At 38.9% G+C, this 21,049-nt stretch overlaps 1 protein-coding gene across 4 annotated transcripts; it reads right to left on the minus strand.

Moving 5' to 3' along the window:
* Positions 1-991: 991 nt before the first annotated feature.
* Positions 992-5,782, minus strand: LOC133886728 (G-type lectin S-receptor-like serine/threonine-protein kinase At1g67520). 4 transcript variants are annotated; one of them, XM_062326522.1, is made up of 7 exons: positions 4,786-5,778; positions 3,520-3,618; positions 3,104-3,291; positions 2,668-2,878; positions 2,327-2,564; positions 1,890-2,040; positions 992-1,393 (listed from the first exon to the last, which is right to left on the minus strand). In XM_062326522.1, the coding sequence occupies exons 1-7, from the start codon at positions 5,645-5,647 to the stop codon at positions 1,088-1,090; spliced, it is 2,055 nt and encodes a 684-aa protein (XP_062182506.1). In that variant the 5' UTR covers positions 5,648-5,778; the 3' UTR covers positions 992-1,087. The 4 variants fall into 4 exon arrangements, with proteins under 4 accessions (XP_062182506.1, XP_062182508.1, XP_062182509.1 ...); XM_062326523.1 differs by lacking the exon at positions 992-1,393 and adding an exon at positions 2,199-2,237 and having other exon boundaries at positions 1,939-2,040; positions 4,786-5,782; XM_062326524.1 differs by lacking the exon at positions 4,786-5,778 and having other exon boundaries at positions 3,413-4,460.
* Between the last annotated feature and the right edge of the window lie 15,267 nt (positions 5,783-21,049).

Genomic DNA, 21,049 nt, shown 5'->3' on the forward strand with positions numbered 1-21,049 from the left:
ACTGAGGTCGACGATGTGGCAGCAGGATTCTCGGATGTCGTGCGACCCCTGTCAGGAAGCCAGCTCTGCTGCGCACACCTGAGTGAGTCACGAGGTCCTTAGGATGCGGCAAGGAGCACTCATTGGCAAGGGAGGCTGGGAGTGTTAGGTTAGGTGAGCGTGGGGGCAAGGGCAAGGAGCAAGGAGCAAGGATGCCAGATAAAGTCATCGCTCAATTGGAACCCCTACTTTATTAGTCAGGGGAGGAGTCGTTGCCTCCTCAGGGCGTGTGAGCACGCCCCGTCTTGTCACCCACAATCATGGGGAAACGAAACTGCTCTCCATGACTCTCCAATGTGGAGATGCCACGTGTCCCACTACTGCCTAGCAAGATATGACTGTACCACTAATCGCAGGTTGCATTTAATGCCCTCTCTCATAAGCCATGTCAGGCATTTGGCTTGACCATTGGACCGGCACTTAAAACAACTAGAGGACCATGGGCTCCCTAGCAACAGAGCTAACGATCATCGGAGGCCCTACTTCGAAGAACCGGGGCCGCCCTCGTGAGGGGCTACTCCTTCCTCTCCACTACTTCTCTAAGCTTGAGCCACTTAAGTGAGTTAGGCTCTCGTTGTAACTTGTTTGTGGAAGATATATTCTTTCACCAACAACAATAATACTATCACTGTCTGTTCATAGCTAGAACCTATAGTGATAGTCAATTATCACTGTAGGTTCTTTTCAAATGGAATTTTAGTGTCAATCTTTGATACGAACCGTCAGTGATACTTCATCACTGCCGGATCGTAAAGAACCAGTACTAATGGGGCGGCATATATAGGGGTTTTTTATAGTGCTCTAATGCTCTATGTCCTTGATTATACCACTTCCATGACACTTGGCAATTAGATGATATCATTAATTATTTGGAGACACAAGAATGCAGCCACCCAGGAAACGGCTAAGATCTGAGATTTTTTGCGATGAAACGGTTCAGAGAACTATGTCACAGAGTATCCTGTGCATGAAAATTGTATGTTTGGTAATTGGGCAAAATGAAAGCAATACATAGTAAGACTGCATCACCCAAACCTAGATTAGTATGCTATCTAGCCTCTGAAATGCTAGTGGTTACAACATTTACACTGCTAGGTGAAGTAGTGGATAGCTCTCCATCCGTCGCGCTCAAGTTGAAGTAGGCCGGCTGTTTTGGTAGTGGCAGGCTCGACATAGTCTCAATCGATAGCATCGCAACTACGTCGGACATGGTGGGGCGATCAACTGCACTCTCCTGGACACACATCAGGGCAATAGTAATGCATTTCAATATCTCCAGTGTTTGGTCTTGGTTGTCTTCTAATGATGCGTCAACAAGCTCAAACCATCTGCCCTCCTTCCATAGCTTCCATGCCTTAAAATAATGTGTCAACCTCAGTTATGTAATATGAGTTTGCTGAATTAAAGTTAGAAAATATATGAAAATCTACGTAAAGACATGGATCACATATGCGATATCGACATGAGTTGTTCTTACAAAGCAATGTGGAACTAATTAACTAGTATATATTTTTTAGATAATGAAAGTATAATTTTCGGTCTCTGTATCAACAAGACGTCCATAATACACACAATCATTTAAAAAAAATAGCCAGTCATATTCGCATCCAAAAGACTCAAACTTGGATGGTCTAAAGTATATCCACGCAATAAACCAATTGAACTAGACTCAGTTTCTAAATTAACTAGTAGACAGGGGCCACATATGCGATATCCGGATTGAACTGGGGTGTTCTATTTTCCCAGGCCAGTTTTTATATCGACCGCCCATAATTGAAGAGCAGGCACCATCAGGAGCACACCCTAAATTGCAAGCCCACTTTAAACTGCAAAATAATAGAAGAACTTACATAGCCAAGCAGGTTGAAGAAAGCTCCTTGCTGGTGAAAACCAGCATTTCTCTTCCCGCTAATAATCTCAAGAAGTAACACACCAAAGCTAAATACGTCGGTTTTGACCGAGAAGACGCCCTCTGAAGCATACTCTGGAGCCATGTAGCCACTGAATGGAAAAGAGATACCAAAACATCCTGTGTCAATTAACTAGTTTGATCCTATTTGTTTTTTATTCTGATTATGGTTTTAGCCTCAAAAGCAAAAGCAAAAATAGTCCTATTCTAAAAGCTGATTCTCGCAATCCATAAGCCAAGTTATACTTACGAAATCCTACAATCCACGTGGAATTTAGATTGTGACAATCTTAAAAAAAACAAATAAGGTCTTAATCTATGCATAACACAGGAATTGCAACAGTTGTTGGAATAGAATTGCACAGAGTGCATGCTTACTATGTCCCTACTACTTTATCCGTGTTCCCTTGAATAGCATTTGAGTTAAATATTTTTGCTAGCCCAAAATCAGATATCTTTGGATTCATGTCGTTGTCCAAGAGAACATTGCTTGCTTTCAGGTCCCTATGTATGACGCGCAGTCGGGAGAGCTTATGAAGATATAGAAGACCTTGTGCTATCCCTTCAACTATATTAAGACGTTTGTTCCAAGTTAGTAATGTTGCTCTTGTTACATCTGCAGTGGTAGTAGTGTTATCAGCTCTAAAGAAACAAGGATATATGTTTGATATATTACTAAAATGTCATAGCAAACAAAAGGAAATTTATATAGAACATACCAAAGAGGAAGAAGTCCAGACTCTTGTTTTGCATATATTCATAGATTAATATGTGTTCTTCCCCTTGAATACAACATCCTAGGAGTCGAACTAGATTGGTGTGTTGTAGTTTAGCTATAAGATGGATTTCATTCTTAAACTCCACAAACCCTTGACCAGAATGTGGCGCAAGTCTTTTAACTGCTACTTCGAGTCCATTCGGAAATTGGCCCTGCAAAATTTGAAGTTTTCCGTAAGAAAATCAAGTCAAGAGTAAAATCTCCATTCCATAGAAATTAAGAGATTTTAAATATTAGCCTACTTATGATCATACTTTATATATGAATTTTCTTAAAGTGCAAATTTGGATATATTGTTTTAACCATATATAAATTAAAGAATTGTCCTCGACTTTGTTTAGTGAGTTCAGTAAACTGTGCTCATGATAGCATGCCACCTTGTATACAGAGCCAAAGCCCCCTTGTCCAAGTTTGTGTTCTTCAGAGAAGTTGGCGGTAGCCTCCACTATTTGAGGGAAATGGAACACTGTGAACTCTGAATCCGTCTCTTGAATCCTCCAAAGCATTGGTACGTCTTCATTTCTGGCCAAATTAGCCATGGGTTGTTCTTGCAATTTCATCTTCCCTAAATCAGGGAAATAGGTTATTCAAAAGTTTAATTCTCTTATAATATCTTGCTGTAATAATAACTCTGTTTGCCATAACCAATCTGAAGCAGACTTCCTTAATGTTTTATCAGAACTTACAATTTGTCAGTAGTACGAAACAATGGAAGACTGGAACTGGTATACCATCTGTACCTTGAGTGTGAACATTCATCTATCATTAATGGAGAAATAATACATCAACGTACCTTTTCTCAGCCTTCTTACCCATCCAAAGAAAAATATGCATAAGAAAATTGTCACAAGAGGAACAGCTATTGATAGAATCCACAGCTTCCTCTTTTTTCCTACACATGACAGACACACCAGCTCATACATCAAAATATGTGATAATTTCGTTTGAAAAAAAATGTGATAACTAATTAGAGGGCAATGAATATTGCACTATTACATATATGTTTATATGTTTAATATATGCCACTAATGCTTCCTTGACATGTGGGCCGAGATGCACATGCTCCTCTCACAATGAATGTCATGCAAGAAATGAAGTAGTTATTCAGTGGCATATAAAGATTTCTTCTCTAGAATATTTTGAAACTTCAACATGCCTTGTAGTTTCCTTCCAAATCTATGGCCTTAATTCTAGTTATACAAACAACCTTGTGGGTATATTTTTAAGAACTTCTATAAACTCCCAAACATAGTTTGGATTATTATATTACGAGTAAATCTGTTCTCAAGGCGTGCTACACCACAACATAGTATTGACGGAAATTGTTCTGCTAGGAGAACAACCCTGCAAGCCTAACGATCTACCAAAGAAAGACCTTTGCCAACGCACATTCTGCCCTCATTTATGTGTTCTGGTGTAGGTGCTTTGGCAAGGAAATGCATGTATAAACAATGCTGCAAAATCTTTCTTCTCCAAGGGCACTCACAAAACCATATGTAACACAAACTGTCTGGAAAATAATTAAATTCAAAACTGAAATGAAATTCAAATTTCAATTTGACTCCACTTCAAGCGAAATTTTGAAATTCAAAATACTGACGACTTGATAAAAATATGTAATAGGGTATATAACACAATAATAAAATATTCATGTGTCTATGTAACGATTACTAATTACTCCTTCCGGTCATAAATACATGCCATTGTGAAAAAAAGTTTCGGTCAAACTTTTAAAACTTTGACTAATAATAACTTTCAAAATATTTAGTTTGGAAACCTAAAATCATAGTGTAGATTTATCTTGAAAAATACTTTCATAATATCACAAATTCAATGGGTTTTATAAATATATTATAATAGAAAATAATAATCAAAGATACGCATTAAATACCGTGTCTTATAAAAAACGACATGTATTTATAGCTGAAAGTAATAGTTAGTTTTTCTTTCTTTTTTTGATTCCTCCCTCCCTATAGATAAAAATCTGATATGAAAAAACTAATAACTAATTGACATGAATTGTTAGAGACGCTTAAGTGTTAGGTGAACACATACTTACCTGAGCGTCGGCCGCCCGTTGGTTCAGTGTATGGCGGCGGTGTCCCAAGGTTCAGCATGGGATCCCCCCGGTAGAAGGCGTAGTCCTCGTACCGGTAGCTGCAGCGCACCCCAGCGATCCGCGCGCCGACCGTCCGCCCAGTCAATGGTGACTTCACGATCAGGTCCTCCAGGCAGCCCCAGCAGTCGCCGGGCGACAAGTCCGGCGTGCACTGCGTCAGCGCATAGAGCGTCGGCACCGGCACCGCGACACTGCCGTTGTATATGCGCGCCGTCGCGAACCTCCTGGGCGAACTGTACGCAGCCCACCGCGCCGTGCCGTTGAGCAGCGCGCGCACCTGCCGGGTGAAGAGGGCGGCGCCTCGGCTGTTGGGGTCGTCGCGGCCGCTGACGTTCTGCGTGTTGTACAGGGTGATCTGGCCCACGTTGGCGGTGGTGTTGAGGAAGTCCTGGTCGGAGAAGTAGAGGAAGCAGGCGTCGTAGAGGACGGCCACCTCCTTGTCGTACGGGCACGAGCCTCGCGCGTCCTGGAAGGCGCCGGTGACGCAGTCGTAGCAGGTCGGCGCGTCGACGTCTCCTCGGCAGATGGTGAGCGCGAAGATGCGGTCAGCGGATCCGGCACCCTGGGCGGATGTGGCGAAGAGCGCCGGCGACGACGAGGCGTTGTGGGGGAGCGCGGCGGATACAGTGTCGAGGTTGGCCTGGTACGTGCTGTTGGGCGAGTACATGGCGCTGCTGCCGCAGTACTGCCATGGTTGGGCCGCAGCGAGCGGCGAGAGGAGGAGCGCGAGAACGACGGCAACAACCACTACCATGGTTTGGCCACCAGCTAGCTCCCGTTGTCTATTCCGATCGATGGGCATATCAACTCACTCCTGTCTTGTCATTTGAATTTTTTAGCTCACTGCGGTACTACGGTCTGGATGCATCGGAAGAAAATCTGCGGTGTGAGCGTTGACGTCTCCAGGTCAAGTCTGGGGGGAACGAATCGAGTTAACAATAAAAAGAGGTCATGTCTTCGGTGGGGACGTTGGGCCTAATAAGTGGAGCAGAGGAAGAGCAAAAACAGAGGAGGAGCAGAGGCTCACTGTTGTAGAGCGAGCCATACATTGGTTCCTTGATAATTAATGACCCTCCTGTAACGGCCAAAATATCCTCGTACCTGAAGTGCTACCCCAATATACTTAAATCCTAGTAAGTCCGGAAGTTTCAATAAATTTTGGTAGAGTTTTTCTTACAACGGAAGGCAATATATCCTATAAATTTATAAAGATGATTATATCAGTATATATTTTATGTATTTTTAAATAATATTTTATTTTAAAAATAATTATTATTTATATTGATCAGTAAATATGTGATTTGTTTATAAATTTTTTTTTATCACGATGTTATTCTAAGTTGATTTTTAATCATAATTCATATGATCAGCATATGTATTGATTGATGATCACGTTTCACGAATAGAGATATCAAATCAATAATGTGAATATTTATATTAGAGAACATGATGTTAGATAGATCCACCTTGAGATACTGTCATGATTGTTATTTATGATGTGCTATCAGTTGTTATCTCAAATAATGTACTTTCAGGATCCTTAGACCTGAAATCGTCATTTATTCCTAGAATGTCTAGTGACATACTTTGGGGCTGTCAAACGCTACTCTATAACTGGGTAGGCATAAAAGTAGTTTTCAGATTTGTCATCAAACATGTCGTAGGGTGTGAGTGATTAAGATGGAATTTGCCCCCTCTTTGATAACTTGAGATATATCTCTGCCCCCCCTCGAGGTAGTTGGATTGAAAAAGTACATGACCATACCAATATATAATTAAATAGTTAATTACGGTGAATTCACTACTTAATCGAAGGAATGGTCGAGCTATCCTAAGGATGGCACGTATCGTGTCTTAAACTTGACTAATATCGTGAAGCAAAGGGATCCGTGCATGTATATATAAAAGTTTAGCCGATATGATCTTTGTGTATACTCAGAAGTTAACATGTCCTGCTAGAGATCACTATTGATTTCGGTTTGAAAAGTGTTTTCGAGTCGTAGCCATTTATACATGAACCTAACGGATCACACACTTAATGGGTTGAAACAAACCATACAAATTAGATTTGTATATGAGTTTGAATGGATTGTGATCCATAAGGAGTTAGAGTCCTGAGTGGCTTCTATCGTGGGGGCACATTAATGAGCTTTATACAAGGAGAGGCATAGGGTAGAGCCACTCCGAAACTCTAGCCGCAACCCTCCATATGATCTCCCAAAACCTAGTCACGTGTGTGGTGCTAGCACACCAGCACACAACGATCATGTCCAGTACGTATGGATACTGTAGATGTGTTGCTACTATTGTGGTGCTGATTTCCTCGATGTGAAGATTGCGACATTGCAGCTCGGCTGGTCGAGGAACACGACACGACCTCTCATAACTTGTTGAGAACTCAACGTACCTACTCAGAACTGGTCGAGGAACTAGTTGTGGATCATGACCATCTGTGCGGAGCTGATCAAGGAGCTATTCGAGGAGGTTGACATGTACGATGTTGGATTAATTTACTCCAACTCTTCTTCTGTTGCACTGCGCGTCAAGTGGTAATGATCTATGATCACCTACTAGCATGGTTTCCTGATCAAATACGGTAGACATTTTTTGTTTTATCCTAGCATAGCCTACCCATTCTCTAACAATGGTATCAGAGCCTACACATGTAGTTTTAGATTTGGATCAGTCATATATAGATGATATGTTGTAGTAATAGATTGGATCTATTATTGTTCTTGTGATCGGTTCATGTGATGGATCGGTTGATGCATGGTTTGTTGTGAATGGGGTCAGATGAGGTGTGAATTGATGGAACCATATGACCAAAAGAAAAACTCGTTCTCCCACCTGGCCGCGCGTGCGACTTTCCTCTACTGGCTAGAATCACCGTCAGGGTTAACAGCGCACGCTGCTACATGGTTGGATGAACAGCGGATTGAGGTTATGTGTGTTGTCATCATTTCCCAAAAACCTTAGGTGATGATCAATATGATTGATCCAGTGGAAATTAAGGTACTATGAATGACTCAGAATCGGCTTGATATAATCAATCCGATGAGATTTTCATAGCGATTTTATAGATACGATCTATGTATTTCCAAGAGGTTTTCAGGGATCGCTGTGCTGTTCGAGCCTTGAGCTTTTAAGGATAACATGTTCATATTGTGCTGTTAGAATTTGATTATGCGTTTAACTTATTTTTGCAGGGAATGATGTGAATAGTATGGCCTTTATGTGTAGATGATGCATGCGTGTAATTTTCATGGCTTGTATGTTGTGGTTAATTACAGCCAAATGTTGTGATGTTATTGTATAACAGCCTACGTGTCAACTTGTGATGCTTCATATTCTCATGTAATTCGTTGCTAGTTATTAAATATAGTAGTCTAGTACATGATCATGGAGACTTAAAGCATGATGACTAGGAGGACAGGGACCATGATAATGGAGATCATCATGTGAAGGGGTCATACTATGTCACAGTTAATATGATTGTCTGTGATGTTTATCTATGTTCCTATCATGCTATTTTATTCATGTTTTCTATGAGATGGATATGTTTACATGATAGAATAGCTTCCCTTAGAAAAACTAAGAATAATTGATACCCTTCCAATAGCTGCACCTACATAGGTTTTGATCATTGTTTGGTAGATCTGCCAAAGCAGGGTGTCATCATTTATCTTAACTAGATAGGGTGGATATCGGACATCCACATATATAGTGTTGATTTACTTGACAAAGCTACCAAAACAGTTTTGGGCTTTGGGTATGGCAACGGGGCATTTGATGCCACTCAACAAATAAAAGTCATATAGGGATGTGATTAGAGAGTTGTTGCTTACCTATGTCACTAGGTTTCTAGCAGTGATGCCAGAGCTCACTAGAACTTAGTTGAATATGGATCTTGACCCACTATAAGTCGTTAGAGCGAGACAATTTCAAAACATATAATAGGAGCATCTTTTGTTAAACTATTTAATAAAAGATTTACATAAACATAGTGCTGAACTTTGCATGTTTATTTCTATTGTAGATCATGGCACCTATTATTAACGTCAATTCCAATTTTAATTTGCGTTTGATTTTTGAAAAAGAAAAGCTTTCTAGAACAAACTTAATTGATTGGTACAGAAATATGAGAATTGTTCTCAAACAGGAGAAAAAGAGTATGTTCCATTGGTTCGCTATCCTAACGAGCCTACTGATAACACTACGTCAGGACAGGGATGTAGTAACACATATGTGTTACTATATACCAATAAATGTGTTACTGAGGTTTGTAGTAATATATTTGATATGTGTCTTTGTTGCCTATATTACTACGATAGGATTTATTGTCGCACATAATAGTTGTTCCTATATATAATAAAAGGTGTTACAACTAAACTATAGTAACACGTATGATATATGTTACTATAGGCAGTAGTAACACATTTTTTATGTTGCATGCATTTTTTCACATAGTTTTCCTGCATATTATATGTTCTTCTAGCGCTTATTTTTATAGCACCTTTTCTATAGCTTTCCTCCATACTATGTGTTCCTATAGCGCTTCTTTTTGTAACACCTTTTCTATAACTTTCCTGCATATTATGTGTTTCTATAGTGCTTCTCTTTGAAACACCTTTTCTATAGCTTTTCTATATATTATGTGTTCCTACTATGCATCTTTTTGTAACATCTTTTCTATAGCTTTCCTGCATATTATGTGTTCCTATAGCACTTCTTTTTGTAACACCTTTTCTATGTGTTCCTGTACCCCTTTCATTGCAACACCTTTTCGAATCTCATGATGCATGTGTTACAGCCTACCTTTGTAACACGTTTGACATGTTGCTGCAATATTCCTTTGTAACACATTTTTTAATGTGTTACAAGAATGTGTTGCCAAAGCTATGTTTTCTAGTAGTGTAATGCATCTACCACTGATCGGAGGGCTTACGAGAAGCACACTAATGATTCACTTAATGTTAGCTATCTCATGCTTGTAACCATGTACTCTGAACTTCAGAAGCAATATGAGAACATGAATGCTCATGATATGATTGTGGGACTCCGAGGTATGTTTGAGAACCAAGCTAGGGCTGAGAGATTCAACACCTCCAAGTCTTGTTTGTGTGCAGGTCGACCGAAAGCAGTCCAGTCAGTCTTCATATGATCAAGATGATTGGTTACATTGAGAGCCTGGAAAAAGTTGGTTTTCCCTTTAGCCCTTGCGTTGGCTACGAATGTGATTCACCAGTTTCTACCTATGAGCTTCGAGCTGTTCATTTTGAATTTTCATATGAATAGCATAGAGAAGGGCATAGTTGAATTCCATAGGATGCTTAAGATGGCTGAGTAAAGCATTAAGAAAAGCTCTAATCATATGATGATGATTTAGAAGGATAGTAAGAAGAGAAAGTGCAAGGCCAAGGTTAAAGCTTCAAATGAGATCTCGAGCTCAAAGCCTAAGTCTATTGGAAAGTCCAAGGCTGGCTCCACTGCTGCTAATACATGTCACCACTGCCATAAGCCAGGCTATTGGTGGCGGAACTGCAAGCTGTACTTAGAAGAACTCAAAAAGAAGAAGGGAAGTGAGACTTCCACTTGAGGTATAAATGTTATAGAAGTGAATCTCGCTACTTTCCTAATGACTCGTGGGTATTCGATACCGGATTAATGATCCATACTTGCAAATCGTTGTAGGGATTAAAAAGGACTAGAAAGTGTGCAAGAGGCGAGATGGATGCTTGCGTTGGCAATGGTGCAAAAGTTGTTGTGTTGGCTGTTGGTGTTTATTCCTTATTGCTACCCTCAGGATTAGTTTTGGAATTAAATAATTGTTATTACATTCCTACCTTGGGCAAAAAAAACATGATCTTTTCTTCATGTTTGGAATAAGATGGTTATGAATTCATAATAAAGAGCAAGTATTTTTCAATTTATTTGAATGGTATGCTCTATAATATTTGTCCATTGGTGAATGAATTATATATTCTAGGTCTTGAGGATGTCCCTGTCTATAACATTAATGTGAAGAAGCCTTGGCTTAATGATTTGAATCTCACTTTTATTTGGCATTGTCGCTTAGGTCATATAAATGAGAAGCACATGCAGAGGCTCCACTAAGATGGTCTACTCACTTCATTTGATTTTGAATCATTTGATAGATGCGAATCTTGTTTACTTGGCAAGATGACTAAGGCGTCTTTCACTGGTCAAAGTGAGAGGACGAATGAATTGTTGGCCTTTGCACATACAGAGGTATGTAGACCAATGAGTTCTACAGCCAGAGGTGGTTTTCAGTACTTCATTATTTTTACTGATGACTTTAGTAGATATGGTTACATCTACCTATTGAGGCACAAGTCTGAATCCTTCGAAAAGTTCAAGGAGTTTTAGAATGAAGTACAAAATTAACTTGGCAGGATAATTAAATTTCTATGATCAGATCATGGAGGTGAATACTTGATCTATAAATTTGGTAATCATCTAAAGTAATGTGGAATTGTTCCACAGTTGACTTCGCCGGGTATGCCTCAATGGAATAGGGTGTCCGAACGGAGGAACCGGACTTTGCTGGACATGGTTTGGTCTATGATGAGCCAATCTGATCTTCCATTATTCTTTTGGGGATACGTTCTAGAAACTGATACGTTCACTTTAAACAGGGTTCTATCTAAAGCTGTAAAGAAGACACCATATGAGATATGGACCGGGAAGCGTCCTTTGTTGTATTTCCTTAAAATCTGGGGTTGTGAGACCTATGTAAAACATTTGATGTCTGATAAGCTCCCTCCCAAATCAGATAAATGTTTCTTTGTTGAGTATCCTAGGGAAACCAAAGGATATTACTTTTATAATCAGGAAGAAGGCAAAGTGTTTGTCGTCCGGAATGACATTTTTCTAGAGAAAGAGTTTCTCTCAAGGAACATTAGTGGTAGCACAGTGCAACTTGAAGAGATTTGAGAACCATCAGAAACCATTTCAGCTCCTACTGAACTACAACTGGATATGCAAAATGTTGCAGAACCCATTCTAGAGACACCAGCCTACGTCGGTCAGAAAGGACCAGTTGTGCACCTAAGAGGTTTATGTTCCTAACCATGGAGAAGCGCAACATATTATTATTGGACAATGATGAACCTAAGACCTACTCGAAAGCAATGGTGGGATCAGACACTGAGAGATAGGTTGGAGCCATGAGATCCGAGATAGAATCCATGCACGATAATCAAGTTTGGAACTTGGTTGATCCACCTGATGGTGTTAAAACTATTGAGTGTAAATGGGGTTTTAAGAAAAAGATAGACGTTGATGGAACGTTTGCATTTATAAGGTATGATTGGTGGCGAAAGGTTTCAGGCAAATTCAAGGTGTTGATTATGATGAAACATTTTTGCCCACTGTAATGCTAAAGTCTATTCGAATCATCCTAGCAATTGCCACGTATTATGACTATGAGATATAGCAAATGGATGTCAAAATAGATTTCCTTAATGGAAACCTAATTAAGCAAGTGTACATGACACAACCTGAAGGTTTTGTCGATTCGAAAAATGCTAGAAAGATTTGCAAGCTACAAAAGTCTATCTATGGGCTAAAGCAAGCTTCTCAGAGTTGGAATCTTCATTTTGATGAAGTGGTCAAAGGGTTTGGTTTCATCAAGAATGAAGAAGAGCCTTGTGTTTACAAAAGGGCTAGTGGGAGCGCACTTGTGTTTCTGGTCTTATATGTAGATGATATATTGTTGATTGGGAATAATATTCCAATGCTCGATGCTGTCAAATCTTCATTGCGAAAGAGTTTCTTAATGAAAGATTTAGAAGAGACAGCATACATATTGGGCATAAAATCTATAGAGATAGGTTGAGAAGGCTGATCAGAATAAGCCAGAGTACGTACATTGACAAAGTATTGAAAATGTTCAATATGCAGGATTCCAATAAAGGTTTCTTGCCAATGTCACATGGTATCACTCTCAGCAAGAGTCAGTGTTCTTCAACACTTGATGAACTCGAGAGGATAAGTGCGATCCTATATGCTTCCATTATCGGGTCCATCATGTATGCTATGCTTTGTACACGTCCAGATATTCCCTATGCTATAAGTGTTGCAAGTAGATACCAATCAAACACGGGTGAAGGTCATTAGGAAGCAATAGAATATCCTCTAGTACTTGAGAAGAACTATGGATATGTTCCTAGTCTATGGAGGTGAGAAGGAGTGCATTGTAAATGGTTACACTGATGCTAGCTCCCAAACTGACAAGGAAGATTTGAGATCGTAATCTGGTTTTGTGTTTTGCCTCAATGGAGGAGCAGTGAGTTGGAAGAGTTCCAAGTAAGAAACAATGGTCGATTACACGATGGAGGCTGAGTATATTGCAGCTTCTTAAGCTGCAAAGGAGGCTATTTGGATCAGAAATTTTGTTTCCGAGTTAGGTGTGGTGCTTAGTGCTTCTAGTCTAATGAATCTCTATTGTGATAATAGTGGAGTCATTGTGCAAGCCAAGGAACCTAGGTCAAGGAACCTAGGTCGCACCAGAAGTCCAAACACATACTGTGGCGCTATCACCTCGTTAGAGAGATTTTAGATCAGGTGATGTGAAGATATGCAAGGTGCACACATATTTTAATATTTCTGATCCATTGACAAATCCACTGCCACGGCCCAAGCATGTAGCGCACTTGAGATCTATGGGTATTAGATACTTATATGATTGAATCTAGTGCAAGTGAAAGATTGAAGGTGATATGCCCAAAAGGCAATCATAGAGATGATTATATCAAGTCTATGTTTATGCACTTATGAATATTGTGTTATTATAAGAATAACTATCATTTATATTGATTAATAAGCATGTGACTTGTTCATGGACCTCTTTGTTTGTATCATGATGTTATTCTAAATTGATCCATAGTCATATATCATTGTGATAATTTATAAGACTAGCACATGTATTGATTGATGATCATGTTTTACATATCATAGATATAGAGAAATCGAATCAATAATGTGGATATTCATGTTAGAGAACATGATGTTGGATAGACCCATCTTGAGATATTGTTAGGATTGTATTTATGATGTGCATTAGTTGTTATCTCAAATGGTGACCTGAAGGATCCTTAGCCCTGAGATTGTCATTGATTCCCAGAATGTGTAGTGACATACTTTGAGGCTGCCAAACGCTACTCCGTAACTGGGTAGTCATAAAAGTAGTTTTTGAGTTTGTCATGAAACATATCGTTGGGTGTGAGTGATCGAGATAGAATTTGATCATCCTTGATAACATGAGAGATATCTCTGGGCCCCTCGTGGTAGTTGGATTGAGAAAGTGCAAGGCAATGACAATATATGATTAAAGAGTTAATCACAGTGAATCCACTACTTGATCGAGTGAATGGTCGAGCTATTCTAAGGGTGTCACATATCTCTCCTTAAGTTTGACTGATATCGTGAGGCAAAGGGATCGGTGCATGTGTATATTAATATTCAGCCGATACGATCTTTGTGTATACTTGGAAGTCAATATGTCCTGCTAGGGACCACTATTGATTTCAGTTTGGAAAGGGTTTTCTGAGTCGTAGCCATTTATATATGAACCTAACAGGTCACATACTTAATGGGTTGGAACAGAACATACAAATTATATTCATATATGGGTTTGAATGGATTGTGATCCATGAGAAGTTAGAGTCTTGAAGAGCTTCCATCATGGGAGCACATTAGCGAGCTCAATATCAGGAGAGGCGTGGGGTGGGGCGTGGGGTAGAGCCACTCCGAAACCCTAACCGCAACCCTCCACACGATCTCTCAAAACCCTAGCCACGTGTGTGGGGCTAGCACACCAACGTACGACGATCCTGCCCAGTACGTGTGGATACCATAGAGGTGTTGCTGCTATTGTGGCACTGATCTCCTTGTCGTGAAGATCGTGACGTTTCTGCTCGGCTGGTTGAGGAACATAACGTGGCCACTCAGAACTGGTCGAGAACTCGATGCACTTTCTCGGAGCTAATCGAGGAACTAGTCGAGGAGCATGACCATCTGTGCAGAGCTGGTTGTGGAGCTAGTCGAGAAGCTATTCAAGGAGGTTGACGCACACGACATTGAATCGGTCTACACCAACTCTTCTTCAGCTGCACTGCGCGTCGAGTGGTAGCGATCTATGATCTCGTACTAGCATGGTTTCCATATCGAATGTGATAGAAATTTTTTGTTTTAGGCTAGCGTAGCCTACCGGTTCCCCAACAGTAACTACCTATGTTCTAAACAAGAAAATCACATAGAAAATGAACGAATATCCTATTCTTGATAAATAAACATCATGACCTAACCTAAAGATCAAATAAAGGCGACCACCCTGATGACGATGCATGCCATCTGAATCTTATAGAAGTTTAACTGAATGAAACTAGCAATAAAGTACTACTTATTTAAGACAAATGACTAATTAAGAATATGGGTGTGTATGCTTGAGTTGATGGAGCTACTTCCATCCCATTGATGCCGCGATCAATTGGTACCTATAAACAAAATAAAACACAAGTGTGAGTCAAAATACTCAACAAAATACATTATAGAATCGGAAGACATAGGATGCACTAGTATTCAATGAAAAACCAGAATCGAAGAAAGTTTTTTCATGTGAAAAATCATTGAAATAGTAGTTTCGTCTAAAATAGATAATACTTGAATACATTCTCAACATTTACTGCTAAAACCAAGCAAGTGGGGCTAATGCTTACTCACAGGAACATGAATATAAGAACCAAACAACACTTCCATTGATCAAAATAATCCGTATAACACATGAAAGGAACAACACATGGAAACATGAATCAGTATCACAAACAACATCATGGAATCTTCAATTAGAACATTACATAAACACACATACAATGAAGGATAAAAAACGAAACAAGAAGAGGAAACCAAACCATACGGCATAAAACAATAAAAGTTCATTGTGCACTTACCTTAACCGTGGTGAGAAACTGGAGTCATGGTGTAGCATCCAATTTTAAAGGAGCAAAACCAGGTGCAACACATGTATGCTAGGATCAAGTTTCATGCATACGTTACATCATCAGTATCATCATAGTGGCATTATTACAATAACGTCATAACTTATTACAAAAGAACCTAAGGGTCTAGAAGAAAATACAGCAGAAAAGATAAACTCTAGCGTCATAGGGTCTTCCATCTTCTACAGGCATCAATCAGGAGAACACTAGCCTAGAAAAGGAGCTCCAGTCAAAGTCATCTCCATCGAAGGGTGCAACTTCATTTGATGACTTCTGAATAGCAGTAGAGTGCATGAAAGGGGGCAATGGGTGTGAGTACATAATGTACTCCATAAGTATAGGGAAAACATGATATGAGGCTTAAGTCAAGAGAAGGTTAGACACTAGTTTATTGCACTAAGCAACCTTGACCTATAAATCCAACAACAGGCATCCAATTTACCAAGTGTGAGGACACAATTAAAACAAGAAGAACAAGTCATCTGATTCCATCCGGTTACCAAAACTCACCAGGTAATTCCATTAACTGGCTACCCAACCATCCATACCCAAAACCCTGATCCCAACTAATCAGGAAGAAGTCTAAGCCGCTTTTGATCATGAGCACGACTGATCGATCAGTTTCAAACTTTGCGGAGTTTGCCCAACTTTCCCCACGGGTCATGATTTCATCACCCATATTACCAGGTGACAGTATTCATGTTGCCGTGTTGATGAAGCACTTGCACACTTCCTATGGTGTGTTGTCAGGACATCACTACAAGGCCTTTACAAAGCTCCCACCGACTTGCAAGTACCCACTAAGGTTTCACCGATAACAATGATTCCATCACTACAGAAGCCCCCTCTTGTGCCACTTAACCATCTAATGGTGCTCATAGAACCGGAGGGTGACTAATTAATTGTCCAGACCATACCCATATAGGCCTCGTGGATGGTTGTGGTTTAGCTTAGTTACATGTTCAAGAACCGATCCTTAGGATCCCACACATGAACAACCACAAACCAACTGTGCATTTCTCATACATGTGCATTCCTACACCATCATCACACATCCATCCCGTTAAGATCTCTATACCATGTTGCTATAAAATTATCATACCCGGTTCTTATTACATAATCATTAGTCAAGTTTAACTCATGACCTAACTATGACAGTGACTAGCAAAACTACCCTTCATTTCCCATGACTCATCAACGACGACAAGAATAATCATACAGAATCTAGTAAACCTTAATCATAGGCTTTCAATTTAGACATGCATGCAATAAAGGATAAACAACTACATATAAACCCTAAAATAAAAGCAAGATGTTCAAGGACACTTGCCATCAGCTGAGGGTTGCTCTAAGTCTACAAAAGTTTGGTCTTGTAGGTTCACGAACTACTAACCTCCTAATCGGCACACTGAAAAAGCAAACAAGGGAAACTACTAAGGACAATACACCAAATAGTAATTAAACTAGGCAAAAATATTATAAAAATATTCTACACACCGCTACGAGAATTTGAGCATGAAAATTGCCCAAATCGTAGCTACGAGCAAAATGTTATGATGGTCTGAAGTTCTAGGGGCCTACTTGCAAAATTTACCTAATTTTTGAAAATTTCTAGATTTCTTTTATACTAAAATTCCTTTTTATTGCGTAAGTTGACGCCATAAAGCAAAATCGAAATATCTTTCTATTGAAAAACCCATAGAAAAGTCCATGGACCCATGGATTGTGGCCTGAGGACTGGTCTATGGTCCACAGTGGACCGATTACATAGGAACGAAGGGGTACGCGATCTCAGCCCTACGATTTAGATCAGACAACGCTTATCTCACCTGGCTCGGCTTCGGCCTGGACAATGGCGACAACGAGCTAGGCACGGTGACAAACGGTCAGAGAAGCCTAAGTGAAGATTCTTGCGCCCGGCGGACGGCGCTTGCAGGTGATCAGGTGAGTCTTCATGTCATCCATGCATCTTGGTTTTGCTTAGCTACACTCCTCACTAGTTCTCTTACCCTGCTAGCTTCTCTATTGCGGCACCGCCGTGCAGCATCGGAAATGCCTCGGAGTAGGGGACGGAGCAAGAATCTTGAACGCCTTGGTCGTCCTTGCATATAAGAAGAGGAAAACCTTGGGTGATCGTATATACTTCTTTGTTGTATGTGTTCTGCTGACCCTATGTGTTTTAATCATTTAACATCTATATTTGATCACTCTGTCTTCTCATACTACTCTAGATTTGGTGTATTAGGGTGCAGTATGCTAGTATCATACTGTAGCAGTGCATTTCTTGTTTAGTATTTTTCCTATTAATAAGTTTGTATTATCAGATCATATTATAATCAACATTGACTGTTGTTATTAATAGTTTCATTGTAGTTTTACTATCTTGATTTCCTTCAATTTGTGTCTCAAATGCAAGCAATTCCTACTACTCTGCCAAGAATAAGAGTTTGGAAGGTTCAATGATCAAGAAATACAACTCTTATGATCTTGTTGCTCAGAATACTTTTGGGAAGCATCCAGTAAGTCTATAACTTTGAACCATTAATTATTATTATTGTCCATTAGTTTGTTATGTACTACTATATAAAATTTCATCTATTTATAATATTTATAGGTTAAGTCCATTGAAGATACTTACTATGCTCCTGTTTTACCAGCTGATCAAATTGCTTCTTTTAGTGGATCCATCAATTCAAGATTTGGGTACTTACCAGATAATCTAAGCTACCATTGCCTTTGTCATTTTCAGTTTTGCTAAATTCGAGGCATGATTATCCTAGTTGTAGTAATTTACAATAGTAAGTATTAAATTGCAGGTTTGACTTATAATAATTGCTATTACTATTATGTGCAATTATGCTATATTAAGTGTAAAATTTGTTTTTTGTTCCAATCTTTTTGAATCCCTATATTCTTAAGTACTTGTTTCATACATTATCTTATTCTATTTTCAGATCATAGATGATTTATGTGGGTTGTACCAACGTTTTTGTGATCATGAGTTTCATCCCTCAGATCATGGTCCTGATCAACTTATTTTTGCTATGTCCCAGTACCTCCATGATTCGAGTGTTAATGCACCTTCTAACTCTAAACTTGTTCCTGATAATTTCAATAATTGACATCCAAATATTAATAATGACGCTGAAGAGAATGAGAATTTACTAAATGATCCATTGAACAAAGATGTAATTCAAGAGCGAGAAGCAATGGCTACCGAACTGCTTTCATCTCATGGCACATATGGTCAGCCTGATGCTAATAATGGTGCTTCACAAGCTACTGTCATAATTCATTCAGATAAACAAAGACGTAATTCAAGAGCGAGAAGCAACGACTACTAAACTGCTTTCATCTCATGGCACATATGGTCAGTCTGATGCTAATAATGGTGCTTCACAAGCTACAGTCATAATTCATTCAGATAACACTACATCTAAAGATATTTGTTTCAGTTCATTTGTGTCTTGTTTGCAACTCTTTGAAATCAATTTACTAATAATTTACTTTTTTGTATAACTTATTTAAATTTAGGTGAAGTTTCTAGTCCAAAAAAGAAGAGGAAAAGAAAATATTTGAGTCCTCAATCTTCAAATTTTGTTGCTTCTAGAACTTGATATCGACTTTCTCAAAGACTTGGAAAATATCCTTTGATCCAGCCTATCAATAAGGTTTGTGATGTTGGGTTCTGTGCTCTTTGTGTCATTCTTTTAATTCATGTATAACATACCTTACATGTCCCGCTAATAATGTATCATTGTTGTGCAGTATATATGTCCATGTGAATTTCAATATTTTCCTTTTGGTTCTATTCATTTAGTGAAATTTTATTTACAAATTGTTTTTCCCTGTAGCCTGGTGGCCAAGGTATCAAGGAAAATCCAATTATTGTTGAAGAGGCACCTGTTGGAGTCTTAAAAGTTCCCAAGAAGTGGCAAACTTTTATAGAAACATTAGATGAAGTCGATAGAATGCATGATGAATATAATCGTGCTAAAAAGCAAATATTGGTGCAGCTAAATTTGTAAATTCTTATGGAATTTGACATGAATTTGTATATCTATTAGTTTTTCTTTTCATTAGCATAAGGTGATCATTTATTTGCCTCTTATTTATTGTCAGATTTCTATGAAGACTAAGATTAAAAAAGGTTTTGTTTAACTGTTATAAATTAGTCTTGACGTGATGAAGTTAGTGAAATGTCTAAGTCTGCATCTGCCAAAAATGACATCTCTTCTATTGTGTGAAATGAGATTGCCTAGGATTCTCCTATTGCAAATATTCAGGTTACTGATAACGTTGAAGGACCAGCACATGAAATTGTTCATGATACTGATGAGGTTAGCTATTGTACTAGCTCATGAGATTGTTCATGATACTGAAAAGTACCAACACAAATATTGTTCATGTTAGCTATTATATGTGTATTCTTATTTTTTTTAATCTTTAGGACAATGATAAGGTTGAAGTACCAGCACCTGAGATTGATATTTCCAAATCTAGTTCCCAGAACAAAGCTATTACTTCTGATTTTAGAGATAAGGGTTGTATTTATATTTCACTTGCTTATTGAACTCACCATTTTTTTATTTTACCTTCATTTCAACTCTCTTTTTGTTTGTACATATTTTTTTCACTTAGGTGAATTCGTTAAACTTCAAGGGCATTCAAGTAAGAAAGCCCCTTATTTTAACTCCCCATCTGTACCTCCATTTCTCTTATTTGATGATAAAGATGATCTAGGGAATTTTGGAGAAGATCCTAATCTTAGGCATCCAATCAGTTCTGTTGGCCCCTCTACTTCTCATGCATCTTCTATGAATGCTAAGAGTTCGAAATCAAACAATCCAACCTTTAAGGATCCTATGAATGCTACTTCAAAAGTTTTTAATTGTAACTTTCTTAGCTCTAGGGATACTCATCATTTACTGATTTTAATTAGTAACAATTTTATTTTCCACATTGAAGCCTGAAGCTTCTACTAGCTTTCATATTTTCCTCAAGGTAAAGGGAGTTTGTTTTCCCATCGTATGAGGTCCACAGAATGATGAAGGTGAATTTGTGCACATGTTTCAATCTCAGTATAGATACTCAACGCAGCAGGCGTGCAATAACCTCAATGAGAAGGAGTTTAGTTTTTCTGATTGTTCTCTTTTTTTTCTCTTTATAAAGAATATGTCATTGCC

The sequence above is a fragment of the Phragmites australis genome, chromosome 12 (assembly GCF_958298935.1).
Source record: "Phragmites australis chromosome 12, lpPhrAust1.1, whole genome shotgun sequence".
NCBI lineage: Eukaryota > Viridiplantae > Streptophyta > Magnoliopsida > Poales > Poaceae > Phragmites > Phragmites australis.